The sequence below is a fragment of the Uranotaenia lowii genome, chromosome 1 (assembly GCF_029784155.1).
Source record: "Uranotaenia lowii strain MFRU-FL chromosome 1, ASM2978415v1, whole genome shotgun sequence".
Lineage (NCBI taxonomy): Eukaryota > Metazoa > Arthropoda > Insecta > Diptera > Culicidae > Uranotaenia > Uranotaenia lowii.
This window is the reverse complement of record NC_073691.1, coordinates 76,325,594-76,347,097: the sequence shown is the minus strand read 5'-3', so window position 1 is coordinate 76,347,097 and position 21,504 is coordinate 76,325,594. Positions and strand designations below refer to the sequence as shown.

The window sequence follows — 21,504 nt, the reverse complement described above, 5'->3', positions numbered from 1 at the left end:
TCCACTTTAATTTTTAGTTTCGCCAAATTCACGGTTTCGCCATATTCACGGTGAATTCTATCTCGACCGTGATAAAATCGAAAAACTACTGTATTGATTTTCTTCGCGGTTAATACACGTTTTCCCCATTGTGCATTGAGTTGACCTAATGATTTAAATGTTTCTATCCTTCATGGCGTTGCTCCTTACACAGAAAAAATTAATTGCCGTAAAATTACGGCAAATATCCTGTAACAAAAAGGAGCAGGACATTTACCGTAATTTTACAGGACAAAAAAAAATTACACAGCATTTATTTTTACGTGAGCATAATATTTTACAGGCTGCTTCAAAATTACAGTACTGTAAAATTTTGATTAATTTATTTGTTTAGGTTCGATTTGTGAATGGTTTTTCGATTTTTTTTGTTTTATGATTACAAAATAATATCAATTCAGATAATAGAAACCAAACTTAATTGTTCAATTTTTTTATACAATATGTTCTTTTGTTGTTTTTTCACTATTTTATATCGTATTGACATCATATCACTATCGCTTTATTATGTGTATTTAGAAACTAAAATAATAGTATTCTCCATCGGCAAGTGATAAATAGTCAGATAAAGAGCTTTTTGTTGAATTTGTGATCACGTTGCTGTTAGGATGACCAATAAGGGAAGAATGGCCATTGTGTTGAATTCCCGATAAAAGGATGACCAATGTGATGCTCATGTGGAAAAGTCGATATAAATAATCCAATTTGGTTTCCAGAATTCCTCAGAGTATGGGCCATCAGACTGATTGTGATTGTTATCTATTAAATATTCTAAATCCAAAAAAAAACTCCTGCACCAGAGCTTACTGTCTTCTTGACGATGAACGCATCTGTAAGAAATTAGAAATACGAAAAATTAAGCGTGATTCATATTCAAAAATTGATTAGATTAAGTTACCTTTTTCGCAGTTTTCGGTCTCGGTCAGTGATGAAGGGTTGAATGCTCGAATAATTCCGAGCAGCGTTTTCGTGACAATCCATATAGCTTTTAAATTTCATATCCGGGCCAAAACGTCTTAGCATTGTTCAAACTAAACCTGTAAATAAATAGATGAATAATTGATGCTGTTTTCAAATTCGATCTGAAATTCAAATAAATATAATAAGTATGTTGTTTTCAAATTCGCTCTGAAATTCAAATAAATACGTATTTAATGTTTGTTTTTAAATTCGATCTGAAATTCTATCAATCTAAAAATTATACAGAAATAACCATAACCTTTTTCAAGGAACATTAAAAGTCATCAATGATTGTTGTGATGATCGTCCACAACAAGCTTCCGGTGTAGTTTGCAAACTTTTCCTGTTCGGCTAAGCTAAACACCCGGCTCGAGAATTACTTAGCCTTCAACTGAAACTCGAGAATATTTCCATTTAGGGGTAAATGACACCATTGTTATAATACCGCGAATAAATACATTTAAAGAAAAAGTTTTATTCACGAATATCAATCTCAATTCAATGAATGGAGAATGGAGGCACCAAAGCAGCTAATAAATATTTGGTTATGAGGTACACCTGAAGGTTTTGCTATTAACAAAAATATCAGCTGAGCAGTGGATCAAACAGAAGTCAAAATAAAAAAAAAACTATACTAGCAACCAGAGAATTTACTCAAAGCTAATAATTGACATAAACTTATTCAAAGATTTGTAATACTGATGCTCAACTTTCTCTTAAACAATTAAAGAAAAAAATATTACATAAATGATAAACAAATTACTCATTTATAAAAAAATCTTTGTTTGAAGTAATGAATGGAAGTGATGAGAATAGAAGTTCAATACAAAGTTCTTTTCATATCTATTACAATGCTTTTTTAAATAATTTCCGGAACATCCGGAACCTACCTATTAAACTTGGTTTGTAGAGCAAAATTGGAAATCTGCTTTGCCTGATCGTCGATCGTCCTGACCTGCTGCTAGTTTTCCTGGGACCGAAACAGGACAGTCTGGATGATTTTATCTCGATCTGTGGCGGAAATGAAAACACGAAATCATAATCAGTACTAAATCCAGCACTCTTATATTCTATTTGAGGAATTTTCCTTACAACGTCTTTCATGTAATTTCTCTGGGAATCACCGGATGACAGTAGAAAACTACTTCAGAGCATGGAACACCGGACTATCCTCTGCGACGCAGAGCAGCGACTCCTCAGCAGCACTCGCGCACAGGCGGCACAGGATACAAACTCCAAGAAAATACACACAAAGATGGGGAACTTTCTGAAGATCCACAGCACTATTTTACCTCTGCTGCTGATCGCAGTATTGACAACAATGTTGTCTCTCAGTATCCGTACTGTTTGCCGCAAAACAACAGAAAATCACGGTGAAACTGGTGGAATTTTTTCAACCGACACAAAACCGAAAACATAAACAAACAATCGCGCGCGCATGACGTTTTTGTTTTCCATGCCTAACTGGGATGCCAGTCGCGCTTGAATTCTCTTGTGTGAAATTGAAAATTAAGTATCGTACGTTATTTATATTCCACGTAATTTTTTTAGACCTGTAAAATAACGGCAAATGTCATGCTCCTTCTTGTTACAGGTCGTTTGCTGTAATATTAAATGAATGTCTATCTACTTTCAAACCAATTCGTTTAAAATTACATGCTTTTTAAATTACAGGTTGTTTTATTTTAAATGTAACCATTTTCAATGACTCGTAATAGTCATTATTTTTTTCTGTGTAGGACTGTGATTATTCTAACAGATTTTATCACATCAACTGACCACCCTAATTCGACCCACCACGATAGATAGCGTGCAAATACGAATTCGCAACAACGCCACATCCGTCCGAAAACAATTCGAACCGAACCGAACCAAAAAAAAACCCTCTCACTAGTTTTTGCCCCAAAACAAGGGAGGGCGACTCAGTCGCTCGGTACGGCAGTTTCTGTTTACATCCCTAATCACTTCAATCAATGAACCGAACCGAAAAAAGGTTGATTCACAACAAAATTGGCCCAGCACCTCGAACGTAAGGGGGGTTTGGTTCAGCCTGTTGCTGTTTTGCTCCGTTCTTTCGCTCCGTGCTGTGCTATGTTTAGGTAAAGTTCTGAGCGAGCGTCACCCCTCGGTCGATTCGGTGAACTTAAAAATTATCCACCCGATGTTTGTAGGAGGTTATTTTGGGGGAGCAGCGTTTGAGCGAGAATTTCCCTGAGCAGCCCTGCCTGAGGTCGTCGTCGGTGAGAATCGGATACGATTTTTTGGAATGCGCGCAATCCGTCGTTGGCAATCGTTCGAAGTAGAAGTGTTTTTTCCAGGCTGAAAAATTCCAACAGTCCCGATCCGTGTGAATCCGCGTAGCTACCCTCGCCTCGGTCGTTTTATCGCCTTCGACCTTCCTTTTCCAAATTTCCCATTTCGATTGTGTCAATTCCCAAGGTTAAACCAGTTATATGAGCGAGTCAAAGTCAAAGTCCAAGTTTGGCGATTTTATGTCAGCGGTTCGGAATCCGATCCGGATTGACCTGCCCTTCAAGATGGCGGACCGTAGCGTTACGCAGCAGGAGGCCCAGCCTCCAACAGTGGCGCCCTCATCTCAGCAGCAGCAGCAACAACAACAACAACAGCAGCAGCAGCTGCAACAACAGCAATTGTACCATCATCAACAACAACAACAGCAACAGCAACAACAGGACAATTCCGATAAAGGGTCCATCTCGGTGACTTCCGGTGGACCAACACGAATCGAGGAAAGTCAGTGCGTGGAAATTCCCCTGAACAGTCCGGTTGAGGAAAATCTGCAAAACCAGCAAAATCAGCAGCAAACGACCAGCAAGGAAAAACCGGAAACGGTTCCACAATCGAAAGGTGCCCGCTTTCTTGCGGCGCTTCCATCCATTCCGTCCATACTGAACCGTTTCCGGTGGAGCGTTCTCAAAACGCCCCGGATGGCACTGAAAGTGGTTCAATTGGTAAGTGGTGAAATAATTCTACACAAAGAACAAGTTGGCAAATGTGCAATTTCCCTTTTGGTTTGTCGTTCGGAAAACGTCCTTTGTTTCCGGACCACGACGAAGACGAAGACGAAAACGAGGCAGCATCCTTCGTTCGGTTGATAATTTACTACGCTCCATTCCATTCCATTCATCCCGATGGATATTCGCTCTCGCTCTCAGTTATTCTCATTCAAAAAAAAAATCGCTCAGATCTCTTCGATTTGGGGCAAGATACGAAACACCCTCTTGGATATGCTCTATCTAACTTTTGAAGGCTAGCAATGAAATGTTTGCATGTTGCCTATTGAAAGGAGGACGTAAAAAGTAGTGCGAATCCAAAGCATACCATTCATTGGAGATGCCAGATGATTCGAAATATAATTGAGCAGATATTTTTTGTGGTTGGTTGTTTAATGATGTATGAACAAAAAGCTATAAATTTTTCCTACGCACAGAACAATACGTCTGTACAAATGAAATGACGCACATAGGTATATTTTTTAGGAGTCAGAGACGGGGTGGATAATTTATTTTGTTTCGTAGTTTTGATCTTACATATCTTTGACTGATAGCATAAGCTATATTTTACTCCGGGCTACAAACTTAAATGTGGTTTTCAAATCTGCGTCATTGATCTTTTTCAAAGGAAGAGCATGAGTTTTGTGCATTGTGAATGAACTGCTAATCCCAAGCACCATTATTTTGGCCCCTGTAAACATTGATGACCTCGGTCAATCACGAGGTAGCAACCATTGGCGAAGCAGAACTCGTTCTACTTAGCCTCACCAGCGATCATGAAATTGGAAATGTGTAAGTTGGCATCATAAAATATGTTATCTGAAGACTTTTCTTTAACTGTTGGTGTATAAACATTTCTACACAGCATTTTGACTTCAATAATTCAAGGTGGATATGAGTAGTCAACCAAGCAAAGCGAAGTGAAGTTTTAGATTCGAATCTTCTAATAGCAAATTATTTTGTTTATTGTTGGTTAGCAAAAGTATTTAGTGAGCAAGCAAATAAGAAAGTTTCGCTTATCTTCATTATTATATATTTTCATTTGACCATAAACGAAATCATTTCGGTTAACGAAGATTAAACTTGATCAGGTTTTTTGTAATTTTTTGGTTTATTGCAGAAGAAAATGGATCTTAATTTTACTAGATCTTCGAAAAAAATGTTAAATTATTTTCGCATTTTGTGTACCCCTGGATTAACCTTGGAACCTTTTCGACTTGAATGTCGACTTTGATGCTGAGCCATAAGGAATCTTAATTCAATCATCCAGGTTTTAGTATAAAATGAGGAAAGTAATACTAATCAACATCCCAGAACAAAGGAATTACGCTCATCATGGTTCTATTTTTTGTCAGTTCTTTAGTGATAACAGAACTAACTACCGACTTTGATAAAATAAAGAAATTTTAAAAAAACTGATAAACATATTGATCATACAACTTAATATTTGCTTGAAGCAAAAAAAAAAGACTTTACTACTAGTCTTAGAAATGCCTGTGATCCTCTGTAGCCTTAAGAGTTTTTATTTACTTTATATACTTTTATATATTTAGCATATGAAAGTGACAGTTAAAAATGTAAATAATCTGATTAAAAAAAAACTCCAGTATTACTTTTTTGACAATAATATTGCACTTATGCCTTTGAAAAAACACAATAAATGATTAAAATTATAGAAAAAACGGTCAATTATCTGAATGACTAAGAAAAAATGCAAAAATCATGCAATTAATCACCGTTTAATATGGACTTGTATTTTATGATAATAGACAACCTATCTTAGGGAAAGTGGAAAAAAATTAATTTGGAAAGACCTTTGCGAGCCACAAAAAAGGGTCTCGAGCTTCGCGTTTTACTCATCCCTGCTTTAAGCAATTTCTTCGGTTGCTATGAATAAAGTTTCCCAGCAATCATGAAATCTTATAAGAAATTATAACTTAAGTCGTTTACAATGGTGTTGTGAATCGCAATTGCAACTGCATTGAGAAGAGATCGCATGGAATGTCGTCTGAAGTCAGTTTGAGGCTGAAGTCTGAGTCTTTCATCGGAATTTCAAGTAACTTTTATCCCGAGTCTTTCATCGGAATATCTAAACCAAACAAATTGAATCTGAGTCTTTAATCAGAATGACAGGAAGCGATCTGACCCATTCATCGGAATTTTAAATAACATTCAACCGGAACATTTCTTAGGAATATCGAAAACAGATCTGAGTCTTTCATCGAAATAACCAAAATACAATCCGCAAACTTTCATCAGAATATAAAACATGTATTCTGAATATCCATCGAAATGTTAGCATTTCTTTTTTTCGGAATCGATTCAATCGATAGAAATCTTGCTGCTGAACCAAAGGAACATTCATGTTCGAAAAATTACACTCGAACACTTGCCAACTGCGCCATTTTCGTATTTTTAATTAACTTTTTCGATACATTTCTAAATGTCTATGATTTGATTTTCATTTCTTCAAAATTTTATAACACCTTTCATCACAACATTCGTTGACAAACTGGCGAATGGGCGATCGGCGCGCTTATAATACCGGTATACGATTTCTCGTGTGTTATAAACAGAGAGAGCAGTAGCACTCCAATTTCCCTCCGATTAGCTGTCATTCTAATGGAAATCTATGTAAGAGTGAAGAGCAGGCTTTATTCTTTTAGCAGGCCCAAGCCCAATCATATGCGATTCTTTTTATTAATCATTCACTGACAATATCATAGCTCTAGCTCTTCCATTGTACTTCTCATTTTTAGCAAATTTTCGTCATGTTCCTACACGTTTAATTGTTTTTGGTATTTTTTTTTTTTGTAAAATATATTCACCAGATTTCACATTATATACAATTCTGTTCATTCTGAAAATATTAAAACTTTAAATTTTTAAATTTTTCAATATTTTTTTTCCCTATTTCCTTATATTCACTACAATAAGTACTCAAAACGAGATTTAAAAAGTTACAAAAAGTGCATTAAGCTGCTTTCTTCTTGGTTGACTGTCTGGTTGGGCAAGTGCGCCTGCAGGTATGCTACAAAATCATATCACACTTTTCAGTTCAGTTCAGTTTCAGTTAGAACTACATCTAGGCGGGACCTCGTGGTAGCCAGGTTACGGTCGGCTCCTGAGATCCCAAGTAACCAAAAGTCACATACTTATTTACTTGAATGAAGGCATTGAAAGTTAAATATTGGCTTACGAAGAGAATCAACTGCCCAATTCCCTTTAGTAAACTTTATGTACTCAATAATGAACTTGAAAGTTGCAAAAGTGATTCATATGTACGTTGTATGTGACTTGTTTTGCCCAATTCACATGAGTGAACTATATGTACTCATTTACAAACTTGAAAGTTGCAAAAGTGATCTATACGTACGTTATACGGGACTTAAGTCAAATGAAGGGCACAAAAGTGCTCTAGACGGGATTGGGTAAGTCACAAAAAGTGCATTGATGTGCTTTCTTAATCAAATCACCACTTAGAGTTTTAGTTTCAGTTAGAACAACATCTAGGCCTGGTCTTGTGGTAGCGTGTTCGATTCTCACCACGAAGGTCGGAGTTCGATCCCCAAGCCGGGCAAGTTTTTTTTCAATAAGTAATTTAGTAATTGAGTGACCATTCTGATGCGATAAATGTAGGAAATGTAGGAAAAAAGCAATTGAGCAATTAGTCGAGTTTGGAATCCGGCGCGTGGCATCATGGCGGCACCGGTACAGAACATAGTAAATAATCAAGAAAAGGTGATATGAACCGAAGCCAAGGGTTCAGTTGAGATAGAGAGAGATTTTTTGCTCATTTTGCAAGCTGAATTAAGAGGCCGCTGGAAGCTGAATAGAAGATCATTAAGACTTGTTTTGGAACTTGAAAGTATCAATAAGAACTTAAATTTTGAGTTACATAGAACTTACTTCATATCAATGATGGCGCTGAGTAAGCGTTTTTGTACCTGTTTTATGGGACTTATGGTTGCTTGGGATGTCGCTCATAAGTGCAAGAGCAAAGCTTCACAAAGACCCCGCGTCCTCTCAGAAATCGACAGAGCATGCACAAAATTGAGAGTTTAGTCACCGAACTTAGAATAAAACGGTTAAATTCGGCGACACTTCAAGAACGCAAATATATTCTCATTCGGTTCGTCATGCCGAGATACCTAGAGGAAACGAATACGAATGCGTACATGCGAAATCATTTTGAAACGTACACTCGTACGGTGTGCTCGCACTTTATCCCCGTCTTTTTAAATGCATGCTTTCAATCGTAGCAGTCGACTTCTCAGGCAGGCAAACACGCGTCTCGAAGGGAAACATACGATTCGGATTGTGTTCGTGTGTTTCTCTTGAGGGCGTGTCTTAGATTATTTCTTGGCACTCACCCAATGCACGCGTATGGTGTGTTCCTCTCTGCCAATTAGATGATGCAAAATCGCCAGAGAGATCGATACTATCCCTCTGTCGATTTGAGTTACCTCTCTGCCGATTCATGTTTACTGGGTTCTTGCTTTCAGTGAGAGCAGCCTCCTCGCTCTCTCGGCGCCGTACTCTCGCGTCTGTGTGGCACTCTTCTCCTCTTGTGAGTGCCCCGGGCGTCGTTGCTGGACATCGAAGTCGCCCGTTGGGAATCGCGCGTCCTCTCAAAAATCGAGAGAGCATGCAAAAAATTGAGAGTTGAATCACCGAGCTTAGAATAAAAACGTTAATTTCGGCGACACTCCAAGAACGCAAATATTCTCATTCGGTTTGTCCTGCCCAGATACCTAGAGGCAACGAATACGAATGCGTACAGCAGTTTGAATCGTACACTCCTACGGTGCAGTCGTAGCAGTCGACTTCTCAGGCAGGCAAACACGCGTCTCGAAGCGAAACATACAAACATGATTCGGATTGTTTTCGTGTGTTTCTCTGGAGGGCGTGTCTTAGATTATTTCGGGCACTCACTCAAGGCACGCGTATAGTGTGTTCCTCTCTGCCGATTAGATGATGCAAAATCGTAAGAGAGATCGTTACGATCCCTCTGTCGATTTGAGTTACTTCTCTGCCGATTCATGTTTACTGGGTTGCTGCTGGAAGCTTTCGACTAACTTTTTTACTTCAAGTCCAATCGTGTTGCAGTCTTCGGGTGAAATATTTGTCTCAACTTAGGCTTTAAGAAAATTTACCATAAAAAACAACCGGCTAGTGATGTAAAAAGTTATTGATGAAAAACCAGTATTTTCTGTTCCTCCCGGGCAAAATAACTTAAAATTTTATTCACGTTTGAGACTCAAGCAATCAGATCATCCTGAAATTTGGCATGTGACCTATTGGTAAGCTAATAAAGAATTTTGACTTGGAGCGAGTGAGTTTTATCATGTTTCATTCTTCCTATACTATGATAAGTGTACTGCGGTTCGTTAAATTATTAAAAACTACAAAAAATACTGTTATGGTAAAGTAGCCATAACTTCTTCAATTTTCAACCGATTTTGATATACAACCACTTGAAAACTTTATTTCAAATTGACATTCAAGCGCAGAAGAAAATCAGAATTTTTAAATGTTACCATCGAGTCTTAAACTTTCGCTGAAACAAAATTTTCTCTAAAAAAATGCGTTTTTTATAATTTTTTCTATCATGAAGTCACTAATATCAACAATACGCAAAAACAATGTTCAGATGATCGATAGAAAATTTACTCACCTTCAATATGCAAAAGAGGGATTTCAAATTACTGTTATGCCGTCCGAAAAATTTTAATACATGAACATAATACATGAACTTTTTTTATTTTTCCAATATTTCATATTTGGAGCATAACTCAAAAACGGATCTTCTGAGATTTTTTCGAGATTTCATTTTCGGATTCAGCGCCCGATTTTACATTAAAAATGTTGGTCAGTCAATCAAGTTCACGATTTTTTTTTAAATTTTGTAAACTAGTGTAATTGACTGAAAAAAGTGTACAGAGATAAAAAAAAAGAGATTTCATTATAAAATTTTTGTAATCATCGATGAATTTTTTTTTTATTCAATATCACATTAGTACCTTCATTTTTTGCGTTGAAAGTTTTTCGAACAAATTAATAGTTTTTGGAATACACACGTTTGTATTAACGAGCCTATAGTAAACCTATGGTTAAGTATCTTATATTTAGTGTGAAGTATCTTCAGTTTGTATCTGTCCGGATTCTAAATGATCATAGCCTTAGGTACCGTCAACTGAGGCAACATGCAACAATTTTCAACTTCAATGGCTTCTAAAAAACTTATGTTCACAATTAATCCTACCCCTTATAAACCAAAAGTTTTAAGGAGAATGGGAAATCAAATTGGTAGTTTGAAAAATAATTGATTCCTTTATTTTTTTTTAATTTTCTAAAAACATGCGATTTTCACCCTCCTTCGAAAATGAGGTAACTTGCAACAAACTTTGTTTTTAATGAAAAATCTTTTTAACACGTATGAAAATTTATAGTTTTTAATATATTTGCGATGCCTTAAAGACCATTACGCATGCAAACACCAATTGCAGTAATTCGTCAGTCTATAAAAACTAATTTTCACTAATTTAATTTTTCTGAAAATGATGATGCTGCATACATTTGGGAGTTAAATTATCCTACGAAAAACTCTACAAGGTGAAATCATAGAAATAAATGTTAAGATGAATGAAATATCAATGTTTACAAACGCGTGATACAAAACATTCATATTTCAGCATATGGAAACGAGATTTACAAGGTGTTTCTTTGATTTGCATTTTGTTACATATTACCCCAGACCAAGGTTGCCGAAAACACAGAAAAATCTGTAATTTCACAGAATTTTCAGCCAGTTTTCATCACAGAATCTTTGTCACAGAACACAGAATTTTAAAATATTCACAGATTTCACAGAATTTTTGAATTTTGAATGAATTTCCAAAATTTTAGGTTTTTTGCCAATAAAAAATGTATACTTCTTGCTTTTAATAAGATAGGTATGATAAGATTTATAATGTTATTTGATTCTCCTCAACTAAAATGTAATAAAATAATGGAAATACCATTACAGAAAACCATCACAGAATTTTTGGGTAAAATCACAGAAACTCAGAATTTTTAAGCTCAAAAACACAGATTTTTTTTTCGGGAACCTAAGACGAGGCTGGGTCATTCGGCCGAAAGTCATGAGGCCGAAAGCCATTCGGCCGAAGGTCATTCGGCCGATGGACGTTAGGCCAAATGGGTTATCTGGCCGAATAAGCCACTAGGCCGAATGGGTTATTCGGCCGACGGTTATCCAGCCGAAAGCTGTTAGGCCGAAAGGATGTTCGGCCGAATGGTTATTAGGCCGAATGGTCATCAGGCCGAATGGTCGTTAGGCCGAATGGTCATTTGGCCGAATGGTCATTAGGCCGAACGGTCATTTGGCCGAATGGTCATAAGGCCGAACGGTCATTTGGCCGAATGGTCATAAGGCCGAAACGTCGTAAGGCCGAATGGTCATTTGGCCGAATAGTTACTAGGCCGAATGGTCATTTGGCCGAATAGTCACTAGGCCGAATGGTCATTAGGCCGAATCGTCGTAAGGCCGAATCGACGAAAGGCCGAATCGTCGTAAGGCCGAATCGTCGTAAGGCCGAATCGTCGTAAGGCCGAATGGTCATTTGGCCGAATAGTCACTAGGCCGCATGGTCATTAGGCCGAATGGTCGTTAGGCCGAATGTATGCCATGTCGATAAGACATATCAACGCTTATTCGCTTGTTAGAGCAAATGGCAGTTAGGACGAATGGACTGTTATTTGACCGAATATTATAAGGTCGAATGGTCATCAGGCCGAATGGACGATAGGCCGAAAGGTCGTAAGGCCAAATGGCCATAAGGCCGAATGGTCATTTGGCCGAATGGTCATTTGGCCGAATGGTCATTAGGCCGAATGATCGCAAAGCCGAATGGTTGAATCCGGCCTTGCATCCATTCGGCCTGATGAATATTCGACCAAATAACCATTCGGCCTTACGAACATTCGGCCTATCGTCCATTCGGCAAAACTACCATTAGCCCCAAAATGCAAACAAGCAAATATGTCTTATCGGCCAGGCTTTCATTCGGCCTAACGAGCATTCGGCCTTACAACCATTCGGCTTTACGACCATTCGGCCTTACGACCATTCAGCCTTACGACCATTCGGCCTTGCGACCATTCGGCCTAACGACCATTCGGCCAAATGACCATTCGGCCTAATGACCATTCAGCCTAATGACCATTCGGCCAAATGGCCATTCGGCCAAATGACTATTCGGCAAAATGACCATTCGGCCTTACGACCATTCGGCCTTTCGACCATTCGGCCTAATGACCATTCGGCCAAATGACCATTCGGCCTTATAATATTCGCCCAAATAACCTTCGGCCTAATGTCCCATTCGGCCTATTGTCCTATTCGGCCGAACATCCTTCGGCCTTTTAACCCATTCGGCCTAGCGACTTTCGGCCTAATATCTTTCGGCCTATCGGCCTTCGGCCGAATGTCCGGGCCCCGCCCCAGACACCTAACTAAATTATAAAAATATTTATTTAAAAAAAATTGAGTGATTTTTCGAAAAATATGTTTTCACCAACAGTGTTGGTATAGCATGAGGAAACCAGTTAAAAGTTTGTAGGTAATATTATCAAGCCAATCCGTCATACTGGGTTAAGTTTTTTACGGCATCGAAAAATGTTAAAATTCGTGCATTTATTGCTCGATTTTATAAAAAAAAAACTTTAAAAAACTAGCTTCAGATGCAAGAAATTATGTCATCATCATTTTGTAATCATTAAGAGGTGACTTTATTACAATAAATCAAATTAAAAATTGATTCATTTGTGGTGTTATATAAATGTTGCATATAACCTAGGATTACCATATCCCGCGACACCAAAAAGAGTACATTGAGATCAATTATCCAAAAAGTGAAGAGAAACGTTAAACAGTAGAGCCCCGCTTATCCGAGTCCTGGTTTTCTAGGCTTCCGCGTTATTCCAGCCATGAGGTTGATACCAACCCGATCAGGAGAGCATATCAAAATAATAACTCAAACGTATCTCACCAAGATATTTTCATCTGATTCAGTTATAATTAAGTACTCAAAATTTTCGATTTTAAGTTTCTCCAATCTGAATTATATCTTATTCTGATTGACAAACTTGAATGGGGTTGAGCTCATATTCAATGATCAAGATTTTTTTCGGGTTGTCCTTAAATAAAATGATTATATCTTATTTTGATATACGTACAACTTTTTCTGAAACACGGACATCGAAGTCAACGGCTCAAACCTTACATTAAAGAGTTTCGCTCAACAGATTCATAAAATTGAATCAAAATTTTGAGAAACCAAAATGGAGCATGGTTTTATCGGATAATGTGGTTTATTGACCTTCCACTAGAAAATTTCTCGAAGCACTCATATCTTGGTAAGTTATAATTTTGATATAATTTGTTCTGTCCAATATCAAACTATGTTATCTGAACGAGATATAATCTTGATAGGAGCATATCAAAAGCTGATATAATTTAGCTGTTATCGTATAGATTTTTTGATATAATTTGAGATATTTTAACATCCTACGAGCACTGAATTATAACTCATTTAGATAGAAAAAAAATAAGTATCAAAATATCTCAATTTGATATTATTTTGTTTTTCCCTCCTGATCGGGAAGGTTGCCGAAAAAAAAATCCGGTGTTTTTGAGAAAAAAAATAATGACTTCACCATAGAATTCTGTGATGGATTTCTGTGTTGCTATTTCCTTGAATTTCATAAAAAAATCATGATAAATTGGGTCTTTTTCACATTTTAGTTTGGCAAAATAAATTACCATTACCAATCTTATCATACCTTTCTAATTCAAAGTGACAAATCTGAATTTGATATTGTCTTAAAAAATTATAGTTTCGGAACATCATTCAAAATTTAAAAATTCTGTGAAGATTTCAAAATTCTGTGTTCTGTGACACAGATTCTGTGATTAAAATTTGCTCAAAATTCTGTGAAATTACAAATTTTTCTGTGATTTCGGCAACCTTGGTTGATAAAAGATTCATATTCTATCGAGCTTTGCGCCCAGATGGTATGCAAAAGGATGTACACTAGAACCCTGCTTACTCGAGGTAGTCGGGGGAGGGACCACCACAGATAAGTGAAACCTCGGATTGAACGAAATACATTGACAAACCCTTTTGCTCTGGTATTGCATATCATCAAGGCGCATAGCTCGGATCTTACATGGATTTTATTTTTTATTTAATCAACGTTTCTTGCAAGTTTAGATTTTAAACTTGCCAGAGACGTCAATTTAATAGCTTAACAATATATTGCGATGATAACACACATTTTTACATAAATTTTTGATAAAAATGGTGGCTTGAAAAAAGCGGAGGATCGGATAACCGGAGCCTTGATGAGCGGAATTCTATTGTACATATTTCGTGCTACCAGAGGTGACAGCGAGATATTTCAATAGAATCAAATACTGTAAATGTCTTAGAGGTTATGTGACTTTCATGACAATTATAAACTTTCTTTTAAAATATTCTATACTATACCTAAATTTTGTGCATATTGATTACTATTTGCATACTCAAAGGCGCTTATCGTGATCCCTGTTTATAAAGACTAAAAATGCACGTTTTTTTAAAACAAAATGTTAAAATAATTTGTTGTAAGCTAAATTCCATTCGTAGTTTTTTCATAAGATGTGAAACAACTTCATAAAATGGAAGAAATAAGTTTTTCTGATAAAATGTCTTTCAACAAAAAAAAGAGTACATTTGGTAAAATTTCACAAAAAGAAAAGTACGGTCATTTTTCGATCGAAAAAGAGTACAAGTACTCTCAAAAGAGTACGTATGGTATCCCTAATCTAACCTCGCTGTTGTATGATGCCCCGTTTGACGGTACTCAATTATTGATAAAGAAATGGTGATTCCTTAAGACGTGTTATATGAATGAGAGGATAACGTTATACAAAACTGTTCACTCGGCAACATTGTACGTTACGTTGGATTGTGACGAATGAATGAAAGCTCGTGAAAAACGTACTTGACCTATACCCACTTGAACTAGGACTAGGCACAAAACAAAACATTTCGCGTGTTGCTTGACATTTTGGGGGTGCACTAAAAGCTTTTCAGCACGCGAATCCAAATCAATCTTATCGGGGCCCGGGAATAGGCATCGTGTTCGTTTCTTTCAAAAGGGGTGATAAAAGCCTTTGGATTGATATTTTTCTTTGAAAAAATAGCAAGCTTCAATTCAAACTGCTTATTTGAACATTTCAAATAATGAGAAAAATCTGGTTTTGGTAAAGTATGAAAGAGCAAATTCCACACCGTTTAATCGGATTGCTTAAAATTGTACGATTCATGTTTTTTCCATTTCATTCCCAGATTGTCGGCATCTTGATCCTAGTGCTGTTACGTCCAGGAATAACGTGCACCCGGATTCACGGTGTCCCGGAATACTCGCTCCAGTTTCTGACCTATAACATCACGCTGGTAACGTTCCTGATCATCGTGGACGCAGTGCTGAAGGCTCACCCATTCCGAACGACTTTTACAACCCCACTTTTCCGGCGATTCGAGCTCTGGTTCACCGGCCTCGTAGCCCTGTCCCTACACTTCCTGTCCTACTGGGTCCTGATAGTGTCCAGCAACTGTCTGCAACCGCGAGGCATCAACATTACGGCCAGCCTGTTCGGCTACGGAGCGTCGGCCCTTTACGTGGCCGATTGGTGGTGGCTCTTCTCGAATCGGAACCGCGGAAAACCGGTGGAGCAACACCATCATCAGGGTGGCCCGGACCAGCGAGGTATGGAGTGGGTTGTTGTGGGTGGGGGTGGCGGTGTTGTTTCCAGTTAAAATACCCCGGCCAAAACCCGGGGCGTGAAAGTCTAGGGTGGTGCGAAAGGCAGGAAGTTAGTTTGGAAAGATTGATTGATTTTTTGGAATTTGGAATTGACCCTGGGGGCTCAACGAAAACGCATTCAGTACATATACAATGTGGTGCGGATTTACATTTGCCGGAAATGTTTAGCTTAGAAATGGGTATATTAGAATCTAGGTTACACACCCTAAGGTAGAGACGAATACAACAGATAGTATCACCATTAGAGGAAATGTCATCAAACTAGTTAGTAAACCTGAACAGGCTTCAATCAATATTTTTTTCAGTGTCTGGCACAGCAAACGCTAATTCGCTAATCGCTCATTAACTGAAGCTAAACTAAAGTTAAATTTAGTTAATTTTGTGTTCTGCTGAATAAAAAACTCAATTTTTACTGGAAATATAGAAAAAAAATTGTAGAATTTTCGACGACACAAACTAAGCAATGTATAGATGTTGAAAATCGATTAGCATAGTCAATGGCTTAATATTTTCAAAAGCCTGATATGAAAATCCAATCTTAAAAGCGTAGTAAAAAGTTATACTTTTTGATAAAATTTTCAAAATTCTGTGATCTGTGACACGGACTTGTGTGAAGAAAATTTGCTCTAAGTTTTATGGAATCAGAGATTTTTCTACAGTTTTCAGTGATCTTTTCACTGCTTATCAGGATAGTGGTCAAAGATCGGCCTCCGTGATCAGGCTTCAGTATTTGAGTCCAACACAGCAAGAAAAAATCGTGTAAATTTAGATCGAAAACGATGCACGAAAACGGAACATCGATTTTGATATAAAATTCTACCACGGTGTATTTTTCTCAACAATGTAATTTTTGAGGCGTGTAAATTTAGATCGAAAACAATGCACGAAAACGGATGACATAAACCGTCGTGTAAAAATACACAATGATGTAAATTTCAAAACATATTACGGTTAATATTACAAATCTTTTTTAAATAATCAGATTTAGGGTGTTGTTTATGAATAAATACGCCACATGTGTCATTTTATTTAACATATATTGCCGATACACTGCAAACTCAAAAAACATCCACCATCATTGGCAGCTGGAATTGTGGTTGTGTCCGATGATCCCCAGCAGGGCGATGTTTTGCCGATCAGCGTCAGGCAGCATTCTTGAATCCTTCCGGAACAGCATAGTAATCGGAATCCCCTAAACATTAGAAACATTCAACATTGATTCGGCTCTTGAACCAACTGCAATTCCTGCAATCGAAAGAGAATTTTAAGTTCCATTTTTTTCATTTCGTCTATAACTATAACCTACCATTTTTTAATGAAATTCTGAAAGAATTTGGTTTGGTTTTAATACAAAATTAACTGCGGAAGCGAATTTTTTTCTTTTCGTACAATAAACCACCATCTCGGATAAAAACAGAACAATTTATGCCGCGAAAAAAAAGGAAAACAATGGATCTGTCGTGTTTTACATTATTTTCGATGTAATTTTATATTGAGATATATTTTTTAGATCAGGGCGTGTAAACATACATCATAAAAAATTAAGTTTATACCAACGATTCAAAAATAGATCAAAAAGAGTGTAAAATTACATCAGTTTTGAATTACACTGGTCAAAAAGTAGATCACTCGTATTTTAGATTGCGTATACTTTTAGAAATTTTTTGCTGTGAAGAACAGAAAACGAGCTCAGGACAGGATCAGAATCGGATATAAGGATAAAAGATCAAAATGTACGGTCCGCTTTAAGATCAGGATCTGAAATCACGATTCGGAACAGATTCTGGAATCAGGATCAGGAATAACAATCCAAGATCAAGTTCAAAATTAGTGTTGAAAACGCAGATTACAGTGGTGAAAAAAAAATTAATCTGTATTTTCATTCTTCGTTTAATTGTAACAATGTTACTTGAATATTTAGCGATAACTTATTTATCACTATTCACACATGAATTCTCTAACCGAGAAAGTACTCATTCCTCAATGAGTAAAATGATACTTCTACCCAGAATATCTGGCAAAACTGTTGTGCTTCCACGAACCTAATTTGAGTAGTCTCGCTTAACCGTGTGATGATGTAAACATGTATGCTGTCATCATCATCACTATTCTAACAGGTGACAGCTCTCTTTCAAGTTGTGAAAAAAAATCTAGTATACTTGAAGTTGAAGATTGATTGATTGGAATCAGACTTGTAAACCATCGACATTTTCTCTGACAGTCGCACAGCCTGCTTTTATCAGTTTCATTGTTCGTGCCATCAAACGAATGCGACCAAACACTTGCCGAACAGTAGACTACCATCAAACGAAACGACATTTATTCTTCTTTGTGTGATTGTCGAACGAAATTTCGTGTCTTGGTACACGAGAACGATAATTTGATGGTCAAACGACCATAATTCCCGACAGTTTACGACATCACCTATCTCTTTCACGCAGCAGAACTCAAGACTCAATAAGCAAATGCAATCTTTTCTATTCACTCCAAAATTCGCCACTCTGCAGCGCCGGGTGATGTTTGGATGTGTTGGTCGAACAATGTGGGATGATTATTTACGCAAGAGGGATGAAAGTCAAACGACTAACCATAACAAAGATCAAAATTTCGTTTGACATTTTTTTGCTCTCCGATTAAACGATTGCGCTCTCCATGATTGTCACGAACGATGTGTTGTGGATGTCTCCGAAAAAAATCAAACGATGGTGACCACTTACAAGCCTGATTGGAATTAAAGGAACATTGTCTATTGTTGAAAATAATTAGTGGACAGGTGTAAACGGTCCATAATCGGCTGTTAGCCGAAGCTGCCGTTTGATTTCGGAACAGGAACAGCATACGGCCTTCATTTTAACTTAGTGAAGATCAACATAGGTTCATGAAAAGAAGATCGACGACCACCAACCTCATGACGTACGTATCGAAATTAGTTGACAGGCTTGATAAACGTAAACAAGTTGACGCCGTGTACGTAGATCTGAGTAAGGATTTCGACAAGGTATCTCATGATTTGGCTGTTGAAAAATTGCAGCGATTGGGGTTTCCTGATTGGCTCTGCAATAGGATAACCTCGTATCTCGTAGGTCGAACTGCTTTCGTACGACTGGGCTCTGTTTATTCAACACCTTTTAAAATTACCTCGGGAGTGCCTCATGGAAGTCACCTGAGACCTCTGATATTCCTCCTCTTCATCAACGGTTGAATGCTACTCTTGAGTCAGAAAAACTGTTGTACGCCGACGACCTCAAAATTTTCCGAACAATTTCTTCGTTTGTCGATTACTGCGTTCTCCAAAAGGTGTCATCAAAACGGCACGACTCCGAATATTACCAAATGTACTACCACCACGTTCACTCGACAACGAGGTCCCATCACTTTCGAGTACAAAATGTTAACGACTAGCATCGGTCGTCAAAGACCTTGGAATCACTTTAGACAACAAGCTCAACTTCTCCCAGCATAGTTCCACGACAGTAGCCAAGAGTTTTGCAGTTCTTGGCTTCATACGACGGAACACGCATTTTTAGTGACTTCTGTAGTCTGAAATCACTGTATTGTGCTCTTGTGCGTAGTATTCTCGAATTGGGAGTGCAAATTAGGGCACCATATCAAGTGGTGCAATCGAATAAAATATACGATGCTTCGTAAGATACGCTCTATTCCAGCTACCTTGGAACGACGCCCTTGAAATCCGACTTACGTACAACGTTGCTTGCTACTAAATTGTAACAATTGCTCGGTTAGTGATGTCAGTGTTTGTTGGAATTTTTGTTCGCATAAACTTTAAATGTGCCAAGAAGATTCTTTGCTTGTGGAGAAGCTGGCCTACGTCGAAGTTCGCCCCGAACCCCTAGGCAACAACCTGACAGCAGGGCTCAACCTCAGGCTTCGTAACCTCGCTACCAGATGGCGCTAGTGTAACGTGGGGAAAAGGCGAAGCGAATTGAGGATCGAAATGGGGTGAAAGAACGGTGACGTCTAAGAACTTTCTACGCGGCTACGGGGTCAAAGACCTACCGAAAATCGGCCATTTTCACTACCATCGACTAGAACAGCACATCGTAGACAGCGTGCTGAAAACAGTGTCTAGCAGTGAAGAATAAAATTCTGGAATACACCGATTATCAGGATATCCAGGTAAACACGAACCCCTACCCCGTAACCGTGACCACCGTTCTTCAACGCCAACCTAAAACCCCATTTAGATTTCTCCAGGACCACGAGGTTTTACCTTAAATCGGAGGTGTACTCCCCGCTCCGAGGCTTGGCCTAGACTCCGCCATTACGACTGAGCCCAGGTCCGTGCGCTGCAGTCACACTCACCGGCTCTCCGGCCAAAGCTCCACGTTGACAATGTTTTGGTTTCGCCAACGCAGTAGCAGATTTCTACTGCTGATCAGGAAGTCCGTTTGCCTCTGGAGGATCCTGTAATATATGGGTTTATCAAAGTGTATTAATTACACCGTGAATATCAATATCAGCATTGAACTACTCCTCACACGGTATTACTCATCCGCGATTTAGCGTGTTGGCTTTCAGTCAGCACTCGTGTTAGTCTTCGCGCGAACGATCGCATCGCCTACGGGTCTCGGGTAAACGTCTGTAGTGGCAGGAAATGAACGTTCCAGCAAGTTTCCTGTGAACCTATCAAGCAGCCAGGGATTTCCTGTTGAGTGCGAATCAGGTATTTTACATTGGCGACCGTGACAGGACCCTATATTTATGAAAGCATAAAAAAAAAGAATGTTTGTGGAGTAAGGAAATCCCTGGTTGCCGTGCAAAAGAAAACAAAATGGAGGAAGCAATTCACCACTGATTGTTGTGACCGACACGGTGAGATTCATGCAACCACACAACGGTGATGATCGCCAGCTATATCGAAAGGCGGAGACGCCAGACCGCCCCCAAGCCCCAGGTGAGTACGCCAGCAAACCCGGCAGAATATGCCATTCCCCCCCCCCCCCCCCCCCCAGGCGAGTACACCAGCACAACCGATAGATTATGTCAGCACCCCCAGGCAAGTATGCCAGCTCCCCCAGGCGAGTACGCCAGTTTCCCCAGGCGAGTACGCCAGTTGCCCCAGGCGAGTAAGCCAGTTTTACCCAGGCGAGTACGCCAGTTTCCCCAGGCGAGTACGCCAGTTTTCCCAGGCGAGTACGCCAGTTGCCCCAGGCGAGTAAGCCAGTTTTACCCAGGCGAGTACGCCAGTTTCCCCAGGCGAGTACGCCAGTTTCCCCAGGCGAGTACGCCAGTTGCCCCAGGCGAGTAAGCCAGTTTCCCCAGGCGAGTACGCCAGTTTCCCCAGGCGAGTACGCCAGTTGCCCCAGGCGAGGAAGCCAGTTTTACCCAGGCGAGTACGCCAGTTTCCCCAGGCGAGTACGCCAGTTTCCCCAGGCGAGTATGCCAGTTTTCCCAGGCGAGTACGCCAGTTGCCCCAGGCGAGTAAGCCAGTTTTACCCAGGCGAGTACGCCAGTTTCCCCAGGCGAGTACGCCAGTTTCCCCAGGCGAGTACGCCAGTTGCCCCAGGCGAGTAAGCCAGTTTTACCCAGGCGAGTACGCCAGTTTCCCCAGGCAAGTACGCCAGTTTCCCCAGGCGAGTACGCCAGTTGCCCCAGGCGA

The 21,504-nt window shown here is 38.9% G+C and overlaps 1 protein-coding gene and 1 long non-coding RNA gene across 2 annotated transcripts; one reads left to right on the top strand and one right to left on the bottom strand.

Moving 5' to 3' along the window:
- Positions 1 to 488: 488 nt before the first annotated feature.
- LOC129740642 (uncharacterized) lies at positions 489 to 2,006 on the bottom strand. Its single transcript, XR_008736311.1, has 3 exons — positions 1,887 to 2,006; positions 935 to 1,073; positions 489 to 866 (listed from the first exon to the last, which is right to left on the bottom strand). It is a non-coding gene; the product is annotated as an uncharacterized LOC129740642 (long non-coding RNA).
- Positions 2,007 to 3,281: 1,275 nt separating this feature from the next.
- On the top strand, positions 3,282 to 21,259 carry LOC129753422 (regulatory protein zeste-like). The gene is made up of 2 exons (XM_055749248.1): positions 3,282 to 3,968; positions 15,407 to 21,259. The coding sequence occupies exons 1-2, from the start codon at positions 3,450 to 3,452 to the stop codon at positions 15,875 to 15,877; spliced, it is 990 nt and encodes a 329-aa protein (XP_055605223.1). The 5' UTR covers positions 3,282 to 3,449; the 3' UTR covers positions 15,878 to 21,259.
- The last annotated feature ends 245 nt before the right edge of the window (positions 21,260 to 21,504 follow it).